The sequence below is a fragment of the Melospiza melodia genome, chromosome 13, assembly GCF_035770615.1.
Source record: "Melospiza melodia melodia isolate bMelMel2 chromosome 13, bMelMel2.pri, whole genome shotgun sequence".
Classification (NCBI taxonomy): Eukaryota; Metazoa; Chordata; class Aves; order Passeriformes; family Passerellidae; genus Melospiza; species Melospiza melodia.
The window spans coordinates 18,328,911-18,350,760 of NC_086206.1; the positions used below are offsets into that span (position 1 = coordinate 18,328,911).

The 21,850-nt window shown below is 41.3% G+C and overlaps 1 protein-coding gene across 1 annotated transcript in view; it reads left to right on the forward strand.

The window, feature by feature from the left end:
* Positions 1–21,850, forward strand: part of CMIP (c-Maf inducing protein) — a 130,688-nt gene that overhangs the window by 58,506 nt on the left and 50,332 nt on the right. Inside the window, exons 2-3 of the mRNA XM_063168079.1 lie at positions 9,748–9,873; positions 18,778–18,828. Coding sequence (XP_063024149.1) covers positions 9,748–9,873; positions 18,778–18,828 — 177 coding nt within the window. The remainder of the gene's footprint in view (positions 1–9,747; positions 9,874–18,777; positions 18,829–21,850) is intronic.

Sequence of the window (21,850 nt, forward strand, 5' to 3'; positions counted from 1 at the left end):
TGCATCCCCAGAGATGGATCCGGATGGTCTGGTGTGCTGTGGGAGCCCCTGGCTGGTCTCTCAGGCAGTACCAGGGAGGGCAGGTGCTTCTGTTGCTGTTTCTTTGTGTCAGAGCATGCAGAGGAAACAAGTGAGTGTGTCTTGTTGAGGGCTGAATCATCCTGTTGGAACAGAAAATGCTGTTGGAGGACTGAGGTGGCTTAGTTTTCCAAAACACACTGTGAGACAGACGAGCAGTGCATGATGCATTAGCTCCTGATAAACTGGATTTCTCTGGAAGGCATCTCTTCAAAGCTGTGTGCTCTGGGATCCCTGGGGGAACTATTGCAATTCCTTGGAATTCTTCTCCAGCCTTTCAGGAGCCACCCAGATGAAAGGGCTTGCCAGTTTCATAGTGCCTAATTGTAGGGCTGTTCTCTGTTCTGCTTTTCAAAGTGTGTCTCTGGAGATGATGATAAGGACACCTTTCTTGAAAAAGGAGCTTGCTAGACTATTAAATGTTGTATTGTAACAAAAAGTCTGCTAGTTGGGTATGCCAGTTTCATGCCACTTCATTCTCCATGAGTACAATGCCTTTGTGATTTTAGCTAAATATCATTACTTTTTTTCTTAAACCGAAGTGCCACTCTGCTTTGCATAGTATTCTTTCATTGTATCTTTTTTTACTCTTTTTTTAAGTAAGAGAACTTAAAAAAGTAATTTAGGTTCTAGCTGGTGCTCTGTGTCCTCTCCATTATTCATTTCCCAGTCGACTGACACTTTTCTCCAGTATTTCCTCTGGTATTTCACTGCAGTTGCCCTCTCCTTCCCCAGTCCCTCACTTTCTCCCTTCCTCAGAGGATTTGCACATACTTCAGCCAGCTCTGTTTGAACAGCAGCACTCCCTGCAGTACAAACAGCCAGTCAGATGTTAAACAATGAGGAGAGCAGCGCTGGAGGAGGTACCGGGTGGTTCCAGGCTCTGCAGGAGGGAAGGAAAGGGCACTTTTCCATTCCTGTCCTTCTGTAGTGCTGAGAGACACAGAATCAGGGGAAATCACTGCTGCAGACATGAGGGATGAATATCACTTGAAATTAAATAGACCTGTCCAAGTTATTGTGGGAGGTAAGACAGGGCAGACAAAGCACTGTCACTTTAAGCACGTTTTCCCACCTCCTCCTGTAGCAGAAGGTGATTCCAAATGGCTCTGACTCATCCCCAGGAGGTGCCTGTTGTTTTTTTTTCCTAATAACAGTGTGAGTTTAGTGAGACTGTCATTAGCAGGATATCTATAGCTTTTTTGAAGGCTTTGCTGCGTGTCCTTTCTCTTCTCTACATACAGCACAGAGCTGTGTTAATATTTTTCCTGGGAACTCAAGACCTGCTCATATTTTCTCCAAAAACTATGAGATAAGAGCATTCCCTATGGGGAATTCAGAAGCTTAGTTGGGTTACTGCACTCCGTGTTCTGTACTTGTTCATCAGATTGAGATTGGATGTGGTTTCCTGGGAATTGCAGGGTTAAGGGTACATTGAAAAGAAAAGGGAAAATTTGTTAATGGAAATTGTTTGATTATTACAGTGTCTAATGGATTCACTGTTCTACAGGTAGAAGACATGGGCATGATAAGTTATGTTGGAGAATGCGTCTTGAAATGAAAAACAGAATTTATTGTATATTTTATTTATGCTATGTTTAGTTTTGTAAAAATTTAATTTCTGTAAATAAAGTGTAGTAAGAAATGAGCTGGTATGAGCATTGAGGAGGTGGTGAGAACTGTCAATACTGCAGAGTCCATGATTCAGACTCTGTATTTCTAATGGGACCTGAGATCCTGAATAGCTCAGCTTCTTACAAATTCAGTAATTTACACTTGGATGGCCTTTTAGGTTCAGTTCATATTCCCAGGTGACAGAGGTGAATGTGTTGCTTCCCTCACAGCTGCCTTCAGCCTTTCTGTTTTGTAAAGCCCAAAAATTTTCCATGGGAGGAGCAGATCCTTGCACAGCGGATGTGACCCCACTGATAACAAATGTGGTTTCCTTCTTCACCTTTTGTTGACCCAACAGAGATAGTGAACAGCAGGCTTTGGGGATCTGCAAACCAGAAGTAAAAACCACTGCAAGTGCAAGGATGATCTGCAATAGGAACAGTACCTAAACCTGAGGAACCCAGCTGCACAGAGATCTCCTGTTCACAGCACACACCAGCTTCCAGTTACTCAACAGACTGATTATCCAGGTGCCACCTTTGTGTTTGAAACCAGCTAATGACCTTTCACTCCCAGCTCTCAGGGCTGCCCCTGCTTAAAGCAGTCATTAAAGGGTGGCATTTTAATCCAGCATGCATTGTGTCTGCTTGGGCTGAAATCCTTACATGGAACCCTCTCTCCTCTCTGATTTAGCAGCACTCGATGCATTTCATGGAGTGTGACACAGCTGATTTGTTGAAAGAGAATTGGTAATAGGGAGCAGCCTTGAACAAGGATGTGGTTTTGTTTTCTGTTAAATCATGGTTGCTATAGTGACCCAAGATCTATTTAGCACTCTGTAGGTATATCATATTCTGGGCAAAAGTTAGGGATTTTTCAATATTCCTCTAACAACTGTCTTACAGAAGTAGGTGTGTGTGTAGTCTTTCTGAAAGAAGTCCCAGGATCTCTTACTGCTGCTCCTGTGAGTACCTGCTGTATTTTGGCTGGTGGTGTCCCTTCTTGGCTGAAGTAATTTCAAGGAAGTTGGATAAATAACTTACCCATCTTGTCAAGGTTGGGGAGTGTTTCTTCCCGAAGGAGAGTTTCATGGACTGCAGTGATAAATGCAAAAATATGGAGGACACGAACCCTGCTAAGGAGTGGTCATTCTTATGAATCTGTGACCCAGTTTTGGAGGAGGAGGATGTTTTTGAAGCTGATTCACTTGGTTGGAGTCAGGAAGTCTGAGTTCTTCTCCCACATCTCTTGGGCTTCTCATGTTCCCTCAGGTGTGATCCAAGAGCATGGTGCAGCTACAGCCTCAACTGAGATTTTCTTCTTCTTCTCAGCTGGAAAGTTGGGGATAGTAATTCTGCTCTCTGAGTTCTTCACATTCCTTGGGAGGTGCTGAAGTCTTCAGTGCACACTTGGAGAGCTGCTGCTCCAAGCAGAGATGCTCCACCAGCAGGGCAGTGGCTGTGAAAGTCTCATTGTCTGGCACGCTGTGTCAAACACAACTCCTCCCTTTCCTCATTTCTGGCCTGGGACCAATTCCTGCCCCTTGGCATTTATCAGATTTGGGCACTATCTCAGTGGTAAGCTGTGGTCACCTGGCAGCAGAGGTCTGAAAGCAGGAGATAAGGTCTCTTAGATGAACTTCACCTTAGAGCTTTTTGGGCATCAGCATGGCAACCAGTTTAACATTTAGTGCTACTGGAAGTCTCAGGAAGAATTCCCTTTGTCTTTTCAAGCTGGCCAGAGAGAAAGGGTTGATTTCTTACAGGCTGCTTAGACAAGGTCATATTGATAATGGGCCTCTTTGGAAAGTCTTCAAGATATGTCTTATTTTACTCCCAGGAATTCAAATCAGTGAACCTTCAGAAGTGCTTCTTCACCTGGGTTTGACAATAAAATAGAAGAATGTCCTTGTTAAAAAAAAAATCTATGTGAATTTCAGCTAAATAATACATTTTTCCTTCTTACTTGACTCCTCTGTCATGGTACATATTCCATTATATGACCTGAATTTCCCTTTTTCTTAATAATGAACTTCTGTGCTTTTAACTTGCTTCAGATCTGAATTAATTTTGAAGCTCTTCCCACTGCTGGTGTCTGCTGCACAGGTTTTACATATTTTAAGCTCATGTGTCCTAATATTGAGAGCAGTTTTTTCTTGTCAGCTCTTTGATGGACAGTTTTGGTCTGTCCCTTTGCTGAAGCTCCACAGAACTGATATTTCAGCCCCACTGCTGACTGGGAGGGATTTTTTTTTTTCTGCACAGTGTGGGTTAAGCTGTTTCTTACTGGCAGCTCTTATATTTTTATCAGTTTTGTAAGGTTAATTAATGCAACAGCCTCCAGTCTTGGTTGTCTTAAATATTTAGAGGGAGGAAGAGATTTATGCACATTTTTGCTGCCGAGCTAGATTTGGTTGAACTTCTGTTGGATTTCTGAGTAACGATTCCCAGCTTGGATAAATCAGTGAAGTTCCACTGATTTATTTTGGATGGCCAGCTCTGTGGAGGATCTGGTCTTCCTCAATGAAATCTTGTCACTGCACCTGAGCTGCTTTGCACTGACCCAATGACAGTTGCTGCTGTATTTTTGTGTAGAGAATGTGGGATATATTTCTGCTGTCTTTTACCACTGTGTAGCTATAAAGAAAGGCAGATGTGTGTGTGCATTTATGCACACATAGACATGCATGGGTGTTTATACACAGTCTCCCACACACAGAGAATTGTGCTGGAAAACCCCCTCCCTCTTTTTCTTACCATCACCATTGAACTAATACACCTTCAACTTTGACTGACATAGGTCACGGAAGATTTGGGTCACAGTGTCCCAATTTATTTCCATTTACCAAAAATTTTCATAACCAACCAACCAAAATCCCACCAAGCATCCATACCCAACTTGGAGATACTTAGGGACAGTGCAACTCCAAGCAGAAATAATTTAGATTTGCCCCATGGGAGACCCCATGGAGCCTTGGATTGAGCACCCATCTCACTACACAGAGCAGGTGGAATCTTTTCTTATGGTCCAACACATAAAATCACCTACTTACCTGGAGGAGTGGGGAGGGAATGGTTATAACGGGCAGGCTGGGGGACCACAAAGTCTGCTGGATTAGATGAGAATGTTGTTCCAAGAAAGCTCAGAAATACATTTGTGTAGTTTTGGGGCAGAGTTGGGTGTCTCCTTGCTGTTAGTCTTTTTGTCTGTTTTGTTATCAGGTTAATCTCCATGAGATTAACATTGACTCTCTCAAGTCAATGACAAGTGAGCGTGGCAGTAAATTCTTCCATGTCAAGAAAAAGACAAATTGTACTGTACTGCATATTGTGGTATAGTGCTGCTAATTGCTGGATTTGATAAATGTCTTCTGATAGGTTCTGTAGTTAATGAGCAAAGATGTTAATTGCCCTTATCTGAAATATCTGTAGTTGCAGGGACGTTCTGTGGAGCCGTGGATGTCTTCTAACAGAGATTTATTTCAAATCTGCCATTGTTTTCAGCAGTTTCAGAGTCCATTACCCTTCAGTATCAACTGAATAGTCTCCACCTCCATCAAAGTTTTGAGAGCTCTTCCTGTGTGTTATTTAGCACGTCTGAATCTTATTTGGGTATGGAAAACTTACATGTGGCACAGCATGCTCAGCATCCTGGGCTGCAGCAGGAGCATGGCTCATTCTCAAGAGCAGCCAAGAGAGAAATAAGCACCTGACAGCAGAAGAGAGAGGGTCTGGAACAGACCCATTTCCCCCCCACCATCTGGAGTATTTAATTGGGAAAATCATTCTCCCTTGTTGTTGTGTTGGTGGGAGTTGTCAGACTAAGTATGTTTTAGTGCAAATAACCATCTCTATTTGTAGAATTCATCTTTTCTGGGTGCCTTCTTTAGAAAATATGCAGCTGAAGATTTAGTGCATTATTATATGAGTAAGTGCATACAAGCCTCATATTAACAATGGACGTCATGTTTATTCTTTCCCTTTTAGAATTTCCCATGGAAACAAGTGGGCAGATTTTTGCATTATTGAGTAGTTTGCTGCTGCTGACTTTTCCCAGAAACACAAGAGAAAACCAGGCTTACGCAGGAACCTACATGTTCTTCCAGTTTTTGGGAGCACTGGATTCCCCTAAGATTTGATTTGTAGTAGGTTTTGGTGTGTGCCTATTCTGGTGCAAAGTTTCAGAGCTGTATGATTAATAAATCTTTGTGGAATTGAGAAAAGACCAAGTTAAAGCATACCTGATTTCCCAGCAGAGAAGTTGCATATTTTGTTAGGGGGCTAAAGGTTACTGGGAAGAGAAAAATGTTTCCTTATGAGGTTTTTGTTTGTTGTAAGAAATTGCATTTTCATTTGTGAATCTCTTAGAGTTTTTCAGAACATATTCAACAGCAAACATCCAGAAGTTCAAACTGTAACTGTAAATCTGTAAGCTGACATGTGTAGATTCTGTGGCCAAACTTTCTTAAGCCAGGATTAATTTTGTAGAGTGAAGTAGAAAAGTCCATTATCTTGCTTCGTTTCACAGATATCAGACTTTGCCAGTAAATATAAATCTCCTTTCAAAAATGACAACTATAAAAATAGGAATTAATGTTTTCTTAAATAAAGGCATTTTCTACTGAACTTGACGTACTGCTGTTCAAGATGCAGTGGCTTTAGACTGTGATACCAATAATTAAACTGAGGTATTCAGGTCCTCAGCTCCCCCTTCCAAATGATGTGCTGCCCCTAAGTTATGTCAACATATTATTTTCTGTTTCATGTTAGAAATGGGGCTGAAGGAGCTCAGAAGTAATCTGGCAGAAGCTGGATGGGTTCCCTGATCTGCCTGACGCCACAGCCAGACAAATATTTGTATGGGCAGGGACAAAGTGGGTGGATGGAGGTGGGAATGCTGCTTAAGGCTGGTATTCATGCCAGATGCTTCTCAGCGGTGACCCACTGAGGATCTAGCTCACTATTGGTGTTTTCAAACCTCTGAATCCACAATTCTGGCCTGGTGTGTTGTTGTGATTTGGCTTTCCCGTGGAGAGACCTGGGGGTGAGGATGCAGTTCTGGGGGGTGGGTGCAGGCAGGAGCAGCCGCAGCATGAGAATGTGCAGCACTGGCACTGCTCATTTATCAACCACAATGATTCACTGTGATTGACGTTCACATACCTGAATGTCAGAATAACCTGTGTTTTAAGAGAAACCAGTGACTCAGGCTGTGGTTTTACCTCAGGCCACTTCCTGATAAATGGCTGAACTGTGCTTGGTCTTGAGAAAACACTGCTGAGGAGCACAGCTCTGTCCTTGTATCTGTTTAGGAGCTGGCCCTGTGTGTGGAGAGATGAGGGAAAGGACACCTTTGTGTGGGACTGACCTTCCCCTTGTGGGTGCCGTGGTCTCTGTGAGGAGCACCACAGCTCTGTGAGCTCAGCTCTGGTGACAGCTCTGTTTTGGGGCTTCCTCAGGGCATTTCTGCCCAGCCCTGATGTGGGAGCATGGTCCTCAGTGTTGGACAGCAAAATTTTAAGGGGCTTTATACAGTCATAAATTACTGTGCTTTAGATGCTCTCCCTTGTGAAATAGAGGTGAAGCTGCCTATAACTTGTGTTTTCAGAACTGAAAATATTTCTTTTTTTAAAAGATTGTGTTTTAGTGAAATGAGAAGCAATGCGTGTGATGATGCTTACAGGGATTGAAATATATTTAGGCTAATAATATTTTGAGTAAGATAGCAAACAACAGTGTGTAATATGGCTAGATGGAAGGTGTGGACATGGGATCATATGAGTGCTACATAAAGTACCTCATTGGCTTTCATTTAGACTGATGGACCATTTTATGGTTTAGGTAGTCTTCCCATCATTGGCAAACTGCAGAACTCTGCTCTTCCATTCTCCTAGAGGAGAAGAACTGTCCTGTGAGAAGAGATCTATGCCTGGGATGAAATCCTTGTGTGTGGCTGCAGACCTGTGCTTCAACTGGCTCAGTTGTCTTTAATGCTGTTTAAGTGGATGATTTAAGGTATAGGAGGAACTTCTCTTGGAAACAGCTTCTGTGAGAATTCCTCCAATCCTCTTTGAAGTTAATAGAGGGTTTTAAGGCCAGTCAGCACCTTCTTAAAAGAGAAATTTAAATTCCTTTGATTCATTTCATTTTTGTTTGCATTAACTGGTTCTGGATCTCTCCCTTCTCCAGTCTTTCAGAGCATGTTTTTGATAACTTTGCCCCCTGAGCATACTAGATTTTATGTTGGCTGTTTTGATATTTTTCCCTGAGTGTTGTAATGCTGATTACCAGAGGATCTTGGGCCGTTGGCTTCCTGTGAGAACAAGATAATTACTCTCCAGTAGGCAACTCATGACGTACAGTATCAGTATTAAGCCACTGGGATTCCAGTCACCAGCATAGAACAATATTGTGGGTAAATGAATAAGCAGAAGTTTATCATACTTCCTGCATAACAAGGTTTTCGTTAAAGAGACAGTGAAAATTGTTTTCACCCAGGGCCGGTGCAAAGTGAGCGCTGCAGCAACAGCCGTTAGGGAGAGAGATATTGAGGTTGGGTTCTGTGGCTGGCTGGGTTTTTCTTGCTGAAAAGACAGCTGAATTCTTGTGGCAGCAAAGGTGGGTGACAGGGCTGTCACTGCATTTCTGGTGGATGACGTTCATGGGCTTAGAAACATGTATGAAGTGTGGAACTCCAAAGGACGGTTTCCAGATGCACCACCTACTTAACTTATGGAAGAAAGTTGTACCAATTAGAAGTAGAGACGTTCCAAATGCAATTTGCTTATTTCACACTCGCCCCCAGGAATCCTGTGTTGTGATTTTTAGGAGTTGGCCTTGTTTGACCCTGAAATAGATGTGGTTGCCTCCCTTGCCTTCGTTATTTCAAGACTGTCAGTTAAAAATAACTTATGCATTGGGCACAGTGGGAGTGAGTTTGAGAAGTTGAAGTTATATGTAAATCAGTAATAGTGAGAAAATAATTCATAAATGTAATGAGCTCTATTCTCTTGAAAGACATGGTCAAGTCTATGGTTTATCCATGAGGTGGGATTAATTATTTTTGTATGAAAATACTTTCTCTGCCACAGCAGTACTGATCAGTTCACTTATGCTATAGCACAGCAAAGTAAATGATGTCTTTGGAGGACCTCTGTTAAATATTCAATTACTTTAAAAATGACTTGCATAAAGTACAGAGTATGTATGCATACTCAATAGGTACACAGCTATAGCACTGTGTATTTACTCAGTTTAAGATATAATTTCATGTGTGCTTGCATAGATACATTCATATTTCATCTTATCTTAGAGATAATTGTACTTCTGTAATGCCTAAGAATTAAAGGGATTACTAACAAGTACTTTCACGTTTAAGTTTGTCTTCCTGCAACTACCAGTTTGTATTGTATATTTAAGTAACTGCAAAATGCAGTTACTTACTTGTGTTTTAGTTGTGACTTTCATTTTAAACTGGACATCATCACTCTCTTCAGGAAACCACTGCTTATCTATAGGCCAAGATGAGAACGTTGGTTGCTTTGCTTTTGCTTGAGAGTGAAACTTGAGGGCTGCATCTTTGGAGCCCCAAGAACCACTGTCAAGTGAAGGAATCTGGATCTTGGTGATGTGGTTGATCAAAATTGCAGCTGGGGAATGTGTGGAATAAAGCAACCTTGCAATGGGACAGTGCTGATCTGTCTGTGTGATTGAGGTGCTTCTGCATGGTCAGACCCTTCATAGCTCAATTCAACCTGAAATTAGGTGCCATTGATTTTTGGGTCCGGGACAGGTTGACATTTGTGTATTTTAGGCATCTTTGACTGGCCTGGTTTTGTTTTTATGTGGGTGATCTTAACACTTGAATGAGTTGGAGGAAGGTGGCTGGATGGGTCTCTCTTGAATGACCTGGGAAGGAAGTTTGCTTTTCAATTTGATTTTGCAGATATTTTCAACACCAAGTGTAATTTTCATAGTGCTGTTCTTACTTGGAAATTGTGAAACTTGTGAAGGCTAAGTAAACATTTTTTTTCTCTTCTCCTTTGTTTTCTTGCAGCCAACTGGGTACATGGAAAACTCCATTTCCTACAGTGCTATTGAAGATGTTCAACTGCTCTCCTGGGAGAATGCCCCTAAGTACTGTTTACAGCTCACAATCCCGGGGGGTACTGTCCTACTGCAGGTACAGTAAACATAAAAGTACAACTTCATTTCTCTCTTACTCTGAATCTCCTTCAACTTCTTTCTGTTTCCCTTCCATGAAATCTTAATTAGATGGACTCAGAAAAGGCAGAGAACTTGCTGCTGTCAAGTTATCTAACCACCAGAAAATTTACTCAAGGTGATAGCTCTGAAGTTCTTTGTGGTGTTCAACAGTCAGAATGGAAATTTTGGGCCATAGTGATTAAACCTTCTTGCTGAATTTCTGCAGCAAAGTGGTGGTCTTTGTAAAGGCACATTGATATGGGCCTGGAATGATTGTATTTTTACATACAGTCCTATTCCTGCATGAAAAAAGTTAAGTTTCATCCTTGAATTAATATAGGAAACTCAGAATTGCACTGGAACTGAGAGATACCTTTTAAAAAAAATTGAATCATCACTGAAATATTTCAGTATATTTGTATGTATGTCCATATATGCTGGTTCTCTGAAGTGTTGTTTTCAAAAAGAAGACACTGTGTTTACATTATTCCAGATTTCTTCATCCACTTGAGGCTTTATAGGCCCCCTTAGGTCACTGCAAGTTTTTAGTGACAGAAAAGCACTCCACAGCACTGAGCTTTGGAAATACTCTGGAGTAAGGCAGAAAAGCTGCATTGCCCCCAAAGAGCTTTGAAAGGTCATAACTTAAAAATACCAAACTGCCTTCAGCTTAACTCTTGCATGGTTCTCTCTCATGTTTCTGTACATTGTTTTGTGAAGATAGTTTATCTGTTGCCCTTTGGATTTTACTTTTTCAGTGGCTTATACAGCCATGACTATGGTGTGTGTGTATTTCATCCAGGTGGGAAGACAAGCCATGATTTCCCAACAGCTAAATTAGGGCCCTCATTATTGTTAAAATCTTCCTTGCCTAATGCATTAGTGGAATTAATTAGACAGAAAGTTGTCTAAATTTCTCAAGTTGGATGATTTTCTCACGATAATTTTAATTCTGCTTTTTCCATTAATTTCCCTAGTGGTGCTAGCATTTAAGTTTATATCTATTTCAACAGATGAAATAGTTGCACCTGCCTTTCCAAATTCTGTTTCCAAGTCTTTATTCTGTAGTTTATGGCAGCTGCCTTTTTGGGTCTGTACAAGATAAAACTTGAACTCACAGCTTCCTGCTGAGTGGAAAGGAAACTGGTAGGGTAGGCAGGCTGTAATCTGGAGCAGCCTGACATTTGTCTCTTAAAAAAACCCAAAAAGACAAAAACAACAAACCAAACACATAAATAATTGTGTTTGTGAAACAGCAACATCTTAGCATGGATACTTTGGTATTTTCTTCAAAAAGACTGGTGTCTTTATGTAATCTCATAGGAACTCATAGAGAAGTGGACTGAGCTGGACTTGTGTTTGTTGCTGCCTGGCTGAGCACTCTGGATCAGATTACATTGTAACTATGGGAATTTCAGCATAATTTGAAATACAGACTTCAAAAAATGTTTTTAATATGACTTGGTCCTTGGTAGTATCTTGATTCATCAAATGTGGTCAGATTGGAGGGAGTATAAAATTAGATTTCCCTTGTACAGTTGTAATGTGTATTCAGAAATCCAAAATAGTTCTCAAAGTTATGTTTAGTCTGCTGAAGAAATCAAGTTGAAAGAGCTGGATTTATGAAGTAGTTGAAATTTTCTAGTATATGTAACAAAGAGTAGAGGTACCCAAAAGACACTCCAGCTGAGGAGCTGAGAAAGCAGCCCTTGCATAGCTCAGTTATTTCCAGATTTGTGAGAGACCTCAGTACATCTCTGGGAAATTGTGACTTCCAGCTTTTTATGAAATCATTCTGCTCTGCTGATCTGAGCAGCAGCATGCTCTGAGGTAATGCCCAGCTCTAGTATCAGGAAGTGTATGATAGTGGAACAAGTCAAACTAGTCCAAAACGTGTTCCCAGTGCTGTTTCTTCTGAAGTACACTATTGGTGAAATCTGTATATTTATTTTTTCTCCAAAGCCTTTAGACAAAGTGTGTGTGCATGCATATGTAAAAATGCGTAAATGAACTGTTTTGACTACCCCAAATTTATTTCATATTTCTGATTAATATAAATTTTACATTTTGATCTATGTTTTTGCACATGCTGCATTGTAAATTCTTTAAAACCATAATAAATAAATAGATTTCATAAATATAAGGCTAAAAGAAAGGACACCACAGGAAAGCAAGGCAGTACTGTCATGACTGAAATAAATAATATTATATAAATTTTATATTCAATATAAAGATAAAATATTAATATGTATTTTAATTTATACATTAAAATAATATAACATTTAATGTTAATATAAATTTTATATTTTGATCTGTGCTTTTGAACATGCTACATTGTAAATTCTTTAAAACCATGGGATATATTGACATGATCCGACATAAAATAAAGCAGTTCAGTAAATCACAGGCTTTCCCAATTTTTCATTTTTGAGAAGAATTTAAGATTCCAATTTCTGCTTAACTGAAGGTGTGGATTTATGAAAGGCTGGTCCTGCTTGACCAAGCTGACCTCCTGGTGTGACAAGGTGACCTGCTGAGTGGGTGAGGGAAAGGCTGTGAGGTTTAGATTGGCCATTAGGAAAAAATTCTTCACCCAGAGTGTTCTCAGGGCCCAGGCTGCCCAGGGAAGTGACTGAGTCACCATCTCTGGAGGTATTTAAAAGATGTAGATGTGGCACCTGGGAACATGGCTTGGTGATGAGCTTGGCAGTGCTGGATTTGATCTTGGAGGTATTTTCTAACCCAAACAATTCTGTGTGAGATGCCACAGGAGAGCCTCTGTCCGTGTTCAAGTTTTCATCCCCTCTGTCTGCTGTCACCAGGGTCTATTTCTGGCTTATTAGTGCACAGTAATGAGTCAGAGAGGGAAGAGTGCCATTACCTTTCCTTACATCATCCCAAGCCCTCCCATGGCAACACTGACCCATCCCAAGCTATTTTAGCCCATGAAATCTGACAGGCAGTGCCGGAGGTGATGCAGCTCCCCGTGGGAAATCAGATCACCAGAACAGGACGTGGCTACCTGCCTTTCAGAGGAGGACCTGCTCTCAGGCAGCAGGCAGCTTAACCCAGGCTGGGTTCACATCTAAAAGTCATTTTTGTGTGTGGAGCTCTTCCCACTCAGTGTTTGTTGAGTAAGCACAGCTATCTGAGCGTTTGACTGCCTGGCATTTGGGGATTCCCATTGTCCCACGTGGGCAGTCAGGTTTCTGGGCACCATGGGCTCTCAGTTTTCTAGACATGCTCAGGGCTTGTGTTTTATTTCCCCCTGCCAGATGATGGGATCCCTAGTTCTTTCCATGAGCAGCAATCAAAATCTCAGATTATTTTGTTTCTTCCCTGCAGTTGGAGGGAAGGTGTTGTTGAAGCTGGCTCATTAGGCCACGAGCTCTTCAGGCCAGGAAATAACAGCTAAATTTAACTTTTGATGAAGTGTGAGCTCTTCAGTATCAGGAATAGCAGGGCCTCCTTGAGCTGGGCTAGGCTCCTGCTCTTCTGCTTTCCCTTTGTAAAGCGCAAGGTGTGGAGGATGATTATGAGGAGGATGCTACCCTTTATAGTGAAATAACTGGAAGAACCTTTTGAAAAAGATTGATAAAAAAACCTTATAGTATAATTTCATGAGCTGCTGAGCACCAAATGTAGGAAGAGTCCCAGGAAAAAAGGCTTTGGTATTTCAGTCACAACAGTACTGCCTTGCTTTCCTGTGCTGTCCTTTCTTTCAGCCTTAAAGCTACCACTTCCACCCCTGTTGCTCGTGTTGTTTTATTCATTTCTTGGCAATCGAGTGCAGTCAGAAGGAAAAACAAACAGAGCAGGAAGCCTTGACAAGCACAACAGTCACACGTTCAGCTCGGTGCTTGACCACGCTGTTTGTGCCAGGGAGTCCCCGTGGTAAATGTTTCCATTGGGTTTTCAGTAATATTTTATTTTAGTCTCCTTGGAGAACCTGCCTTTTGTTTTAAGTGCCAGTCCAGCCAATGCTATCAGTGTGGAGAGGTCATATAAGGACCACAACCCAGCAGAGGCAGGGAATATTTTAAGGAGGAAAAGGGCATTTCTAGCAATTCCCAGCAAGCCTGTCTGTACCCTGGGTTGAGGCAGGTTTCCCTTGCAGGTCTGCCCAAGTCAGAGGTGCAGCAGTGGGGTTTGCATCAGCAATGTGAAGGTTTTGTACAGCTGTGTGGGGTTTGGCTCCCTGCAGCCCTGGGACGCTCCTCTGTTCTTGTGGCTGATAATAAATGGGGACAGAGAAGTCAGTGGTGTTTTATGAGTCCCAGTAATGAATATCAGCTGGGAAAAAAGCACAGCAAAACCCCTGTCCTGCTGACCAGAAAGCAAGTGAGGGAGAGAGAGAATCACAGAATAAACTCGGGAGGAATCAAAGCCAAAATCTGGGTCATCAAATCCCATTTATTGCCACATCCATTCAGATGGCAAAATCCCCATGAAGCACATGTGTGAAGGATGCTGTTGCAAGGAGAAACTCAGGAACAGTTTGCTACATGGACAAGCCTGTTCTTGTACTCTTTTTAATAACACACATGCCACTAGCAAAGGATGTTCTAGTGGTAATTTACTGCTTAAGGAATGGCAGAGATCTTCACCATAATTTTTAGAGTGCTCTGTTTCTTGCAGAGTTTCAGGTGTTTGTTTGTCAATAACACACAGTCCTATTTAGTCTCCTCCTTGCCTGGGTACAAATTATTGCAGGGGCTGTAACACTGGCATGAAACAAGTGTTCTGTTTTCTATTTTTGTGAACAAAAAGGAAAACATGCCTTTAAAACATTAATTGTTTTTTAATAATAAACTTGTATTCCTACTCACTGACTAAGAAATGAAGTAGTTGGGGTGCAGAGCAAATGCTTCCTTTTTCAGCAGAGGCATAAATTCACTCATGTTGACCAGAGCTTTGCATATGCAGGCATTTAATCTCTTGCACAGTTTTTCTCCTGTGATTTGTCTTTTTGAAACAGGAGACTTTAATCCTATGAGTAAAGTTTGTACTACAGCGGATTTTCCTCTCTGATTGAACCTTTACACCCCAAAAATAAGAATATAAAATCCTTCAGAACACAGTTCCAGGATCAGTTAATCTTAAAAAAAAATACTGCCAACAGTAGATGTTCTTAAAGTAGATATTCTTCTTCCCCATTGGAATAATAAATAAGCTTCAAGTAGTTTAATCTTCATGCACCTTTTAAGTTTTACTCCCACATTTTCCTGTTTTCTAAAGTATTTTTCTACTATGTTGTGGTTGTACAAAAATAATGTGAGGTCTTGACTGTACCGGAAGCTCAGTTACCATGTGTCACCCACTATCCTGTTAAAGCCACTGCATTTGAGAACAAAATTATTTGCAGAATTGGGGCCTGAACATACTAAACACACAAGGGGCCTAAACTATTATTTTGCATACCTCTATATGTAGAATTGTATTGAAGTACAGTGAAGAATTATAGAATCTTCATTGTACTTCAGTCCTGTCTCATTTACTGTTTGTGACAACAGCAGGCAAAACATTTCCAGCTGAATTTTAAGTAGGAAAGGTAGATGTTGAAAGAGTGAAATAGAACTGGGCTCACTGCAAGGATAAGGCTGAAAGTAAAAAACAAACTTTCCTTGTGTGGTCACAATGCCTAAGGAAAGCCTGGTTTGAAGTATTTTCTGTCTCATTTTCTCCTTTTTATTGTACCCTAGAGCTGAACAAATATAGTAAACTATGCCCTTGGCTGCAGTAAAAAACTGTAGGTGTCAGTTCCCAAAGTGATGACTTCAGTGCAGAAAGCCTTTGTTCTGTCCATGCACATCAGATAAACTGTGAATGTCTCTGTGCAGCCCCATAAAGGAACTGTGGTTCCCTCCACTGCTTTACACTTTGGTGCATTTTGTCAGAAATGTTTCTCACGATAACCCAAATGCTCGAGCCAGTGAGTGCCTGCAGAGCTGCCTGGGCAGCTGAGCACCCACAAGAACCTGGTGGCTCTTTGTGCATCCTTGCTATGAACTCTCTGTTCCTTTGGTGAGAAAGAAATGCTCCCTGAGGTGCCTTCTCAGTGTGAGCCTGAAGGGAGGAGGTCCTGGAGGAGGAGGACCAGGGGATGCTGTGCAAGGGGGGACCTTTGTTTTCCTGTGCAGGAGATGCAGCGTTTCCTGCACGCTGCTGTGGTTTTGCTGGGGTTGGGTGGCCGGAAGGGTGCAGGGCAGGATTAGTCCCTGCAGCCTGTGAGAGAGGGGGATTCTGATGTCAGCTTCCCTCAGGATAAGGGAGTTGGGGTGTAAAGCATTCAGTGTGTGCTGAGCATGGTGTAAAGACACTGCTGGAATGGCCCTTGGCCTTCCAGGCTTCTCTTACCACTGAGTCCTGATCACTAGCACAAGTGTGGGGATTCTCTAAAGGTTTGTTTTTCTGTTTTCTGTTCACTTTGTCTTCTTTGTCTTGATTTTCCTGGGAAGTGGTCCTTAATAACAGCCTGAGCTCTGAGTGTTTGGAGGGTTCAGACTCCTAACCTAGACCCAGTTGCCAGTTTGCTTGATCCCTTCTCTACAATAGCTAACTCTGTGTGTAGATAGTGCTTGCCCCAAACTTGGAACTTGGTCATTTTGCTAATTTTACTTCTAAAATGCTTTTTGTGTATTGCTGCCATAGAGTTGTACTTCCTTTGCCAGTTGTGTCTTGCAGCATTCTTAATGTCTTTTCTCCCTCTGTATTTGGAGTCCACTTGTGCCTCCTGCTCTGCAGGATGCTGTTGTCCTCACTAATAGTTCAGGCTCCAGTCACTTCCAGAATCTATCTACACATGATATTCTCTAAGTATTTGCAGTGGTCTTACATTCTGTACTACTGACATCATTAAAGTAGGAGAATAATTAACAAATCTCAATTTAGGGCTTCAGCATTTGTTCTTACTTTCAGACCAGGGACTGAATCAGGTTGACATTTTGCCTGTTTGAGTGAAGTACTTCCTTCCCCTAGAATAATTTTGATTATATTGTTTTAAATAACAGTATCTTAGTTTGTATAGTTCCTGTAAACTCAATCTTATTGATACAATTGCTAAGTATACATGAAGCCTACCAAAACCTTCAGTTTTACTTATTCTTTAGAGAGCTTTGATGCTAGAATTTGGAAAGGAGTTTTTTTGTTCTCCTGCATGAACCAGTTGTCTCCTTGTAAAAAGGTTCAGTTTGATATGAAATTTTTCAGATAAGTCTGGTGAGGTTTTAGGGCATTCTCTCTGGGCACAGATAAGAAATATCTGAGTATATTTCCTTCATGTCTTTTTAATTATGTTAAAAACATTCTAATGCCTTTTGGTGGCAAATTGTTTTTGACCTTTTAATTGTATTAAAATATAGTATAAAGTTTATTGAAATGAAATTTAATTCTATGACATACAGGTTAAAAGTCTGTCTGGTGTTACAATGCCCACATATACATAAAATACAGTGTAAATAACAGAAAATCATTAAATATTGTCAGACTGAAATATCCTGAAGATCTGCACTCCAAATGTTTTTACAGTTTTTCATTGCATGCAAAAAGAAGAAAATAGAAAAGGAAGTTTTTTAATTGCATTTGTGGCAATTTCATATTCTGATATGTCAGCATTCTTCTTGAAATTGAAGGTTTTTGATAAATTCTGTGGTCAGCCAAGATTATTTATAATATATTTATTCCTGCTTTATTGCCTCAACATCTACTGGAGGAGCAATTGATTCTCATTAAGATATAAATAATATGTAATGCATATATAAAAGGATATAACTCCATTTAATTCAGAGTAATCAGTCCAAATTTGTGTCACTGAACCATCATTAGCTGACCTTGAGATTAAACACATTTTTTTGTAACCATACAGCATTTTTACCTCTCATATTCCTGCCATTATCAGTGAACTGAATGAGTGTTGGGAGATTAAATACATTCTGTAGTGTGGATTTTGAATACTTACCTGAAATGTGTTGGGGAGTGAAACTTGATAAGTGATGCTCTAATTTGCAAGAAGTATGTGCTTTTTGACTGGCAAAGAACCTCACCTTTTTTTTTTTTTTAACATGGATTTACAGGCTAACCTGTAATTTTCAGTGTTTTTGTAAAACATTTTGAAAAAACCTGGGTAAAAATTGCCCATAGGCAGCGTTAAGGGGGAGCTGGAAAAGCCAAAGGGCATCTCTGCCCACTCAAATATTTCAGACTCATGTCACCTTGTTAAGGCATGCATATTTACGTCACTCTACATGCCTTTATATTTTTTGATACCAAGCCTTTTGACCTTTGGGAGTGTTGAACTGTTCCTCCATTGGCTACGACCTGGCTTCACACTGGGAATTTCTGGCAGCTGTGCTGAAAATGGCCAAAAATGGGTGATGGCTGGGAGTGATGATTGCAACATTTCTGCTCTTGCTGCAAACAGTCTGTGCATGTATCTGCACGTCTGTGTGTGCTGGGCTTTTCACTGGTTTAATATCACTGAAAGAGCTAAGACATTATTTGAATTGCTTTGGGGCCGCTGAGGACGGGAGCAGGACAAGAAAAGAAATGGAGTATGGAAAATCCCCAGCCCTCCTATTAAAATGTCAGCCCATCTTCCTCCTCTCCTCCCAGTGATTGATGGCAGAGACAAATGTCCCCTGACGTTAAAGATCTGACCCACACCTGATTCAATTCACAGAGGATTTTCCACAATTTTTGAGCTGGACAGCATTTCATAGGGGCTTAATATTTTGTAAGGTTTTGGTTCAATATTTTATAATGCAGCAAGGTCTTTGTATCACTGGTTTGTGTGAAAACAAACTGGTTATAATATAAAGTGCCTGGGTTACCTGAAGCACTGGTAGAAACTAATGATTCTGTCTGTAACTTTTCTTTATTGCAGGCTGCAAACAGTTACCTGAGGGATCAGTGGTTCCATTCTTTGCAGTGGAAGGTAAGTTCTGTACTTCATCTTCTTCATTCTCTGCCTCCAAGATTACTTTTTAGAATTCCCTGTTTGTTCATTGTCAAAGCCTTGAATGGATAAAGTCTCTTCTTGCAGAAACCCTAGATCAGAACATGTCTGCAGTTTTAACATGTCTGTGTCACTAATGAAGTGGACAAATTAACTTGTTACACAACCCAGCTTTATCAACATGTACCTGTGGTAGGCAGTTAATTCACATTTCAACAAAACAGAGATGGGATGGTTTTAGTTTTGTACTGTGAAGTGTGATATTGCTATAGTGAGTAGACCCCATCCTCAGGACTGTTGGGATATTTTGAGGTTTTTTGTTTGGTTGGTTTTGATTTTTCTGAGAAGCTAGGGAGAAAAAGTGTTTTTAGAATTATTTATTGTATGTGCAACATCAATCAGTGATGCATCAGTCTGTGTTTATACTTTGGGATGATTTGGAATTAAAGGCAGTTTCCATTTCAGAGGCCTCAAGCCCTTTCTCATTTTCAGTGGGACAATGGACTGGTTGCCCTGAGTAGGGACAGTGGATCACAGTGACAGCATTGTCTCTCCAAAGCAGCACATTCCTCATCAAAAACCATAGCTGGTGACCTTTGGATGGAATCTGTGTGGATCTTTGATGCAGTTAGAAATGGGGTTTGGCCAGATGCTGAGGTTGGTTGTCCTCCCTTGCCTTGCAGTGGGAAACACAAGCAGCAGTTTTCAGCTCAGGACTTGTCTTCAGCAGGGTTTCAGTGGAGTCAGCCAAGTTGCCTGTGCAGCTTATCAAGATTTCAGCCTGCTGACAGCAACCACATGGAAAAATATACGGAAGTCCCTCCCACCAAACTGGTTTTGTTGTAGGTGTGTTTGATAGTTGCAAAATAGTTGTGTGGCAAAACTGCAGTGTTGGTGTGCTTTGTGTGGCCATCAGTGTCTGGCAGAATCGTGTTCCAGGCTCTTATCAGCAGAAGCCAAGTGTTGAGATCTCCTTTCCCAGACCACTGGCAAATTCTCCAGGCTGTCACCCTGATTGCCCAAACGAGAGTGGGGCAGCAGTGCTGATAGCAGAAGGCTGGGTTGTGCTGTAGCACTTTTATTTTGGCCTCCTGACAGTATCATTAACACAATACCCAGCCAGCCTTGATTTCTTTGCAACTCCTGAGGATAACAAAGCACTTAAAGCATGCAGAGGCATTATCTCCATGTGGCCATTATTTTCTCTGCTGCTTTGGCAGGCAGGGATGATCAGAGAAAGCATGGATAGGAATGATGATGGAATTCCTTTTTCCCCTCACCCCCAGGCAGGATAGTTGTGGTACCAAAGTGCTGGTGGCTCATGCCTACTTTGTTCCTGCAGTGAGGAGAGAATTGTGGTAGGAGGTGCAACTCTGGAAAACATCAAGTAAGATGTGGTGAAGATACAACATGGCCCTACCATTCAACCCACCATATTAATTCTTAAAAACAAACAAACAAACAACCCAAACAAACAAACAAAAAACAAAAAGGAAAAGAAAGAAAGCAAGCCAGGCTAGACAGAGTGACCTGGCTTGCTTACATGCCTTTCAGTCATGGAGAAGGAGCTTTGCTCTGTGGGAGTTGTTTTTAAAGGAGCATTTCTTAAACTTTCCAGTGCTTCTGACCCAAGCCTCTCATTTTGGGAAACTCTGAGTAATTTAACTTGGTGCAAAGTAGAATTTATTTTTGCTTCCCTGTTTCCCTCCCCACCCCCATTAAATTTGTTTCTGAAAAACAAGTGAAACATTATCTTGATTTGAAAGCCCTTTTCTTTACCAAGAATAGCAAATAGTGTTTTCCCATAAGAACAGTGACGGGGTTTAGTCACTGCCCAGGTACTTGGCACTAAGAAATTCCTCTTTGCTAAAATGGAGGTAATTTAGGTTTTGTTTTTTTGTTGCTTAATAGTTCAGAGGAAGAGCACCTGGTAGCTCTCTGCTCTTTGGCAGGCTTAAGTGAGATCCCAATGGGCTGGAGAGCCAGGACAAGCTGTCAGTGTAGGAGGGGAGTGAGGGAGTGCAGTTGTGTCTCTGCCTTAGTGAAGTTTATCACTTTACTGGCACTGGAGCCTGTGACTTTAAGAGCCAGGTGCCAAGGTTCATCTCACTCCATGATTTGTATGGTTTGATGATTAAGCAGGTAGTGAGGGAACCCACAAAAAACAGGAAACCTATTCTTCTGCAGTGGGGCATTTGCACAAAGCACCAGGTGGCAGAGAGATCACCACAGCTGTATTATAATTGAGTGGTTGTGCTGATGAATGATATATTTGTCCAGTGGTCTTACAAATAATGGGTCAAAACATTTCTGTGGGATGTAGAACACAGATGCAAACCAGTGCAGATAGCTGTAACAGTTGTTCAGGGGAAAACATTCAACAGAGATGATCTTGCTATTGTTTGTACTTGTGTGGTGGGAGCATTTAGGGAGCCCAGCTGAGCCCCAGTGTACTTGGCACTAGATTTAAGTTTAATTTTCTCCTGCCTTGCCCAAACAAGGCTGGAGGAATCCACTGTACAAACAGCAAACTGATATTCTGAGAATTTCCAGCAGTGGGGAATTGCCCTCTCTTAAATTACAGCTATGGGAGCAGATTCATATTCTGTCAGTGTCCTTTTGACTCTTTTTCCTCTGCTTGAAGCCTTGGGAATCAGATGCTGCATGTACCCTGAGCTACATGGGAAATGGGAAGGAACAGTGAATAGCTGTGTCTCAAATATCTGGGGATGCTCTTTAGGTTCAGGCACACACTTTGGTTTTGTAGGAAGGTGCTAAGGTCTGTGAGAGAGCTTTGATGTGGTGCAGTTTTAAGGTTTAACCTGCTGTGGGAATTCAATTTGCCATCCGGCACCGTGGAAATTATTTTTGTTGTAGAGACAAACACGGAAATAAAAATCAAGAATAATTTCTTCCTGCGACCCAGAGAATAATAAAAGAGATGGTACAGATTAACAGAAATAAAAGAGAACCAAACATGTAATTATCCATGCTTTAGATC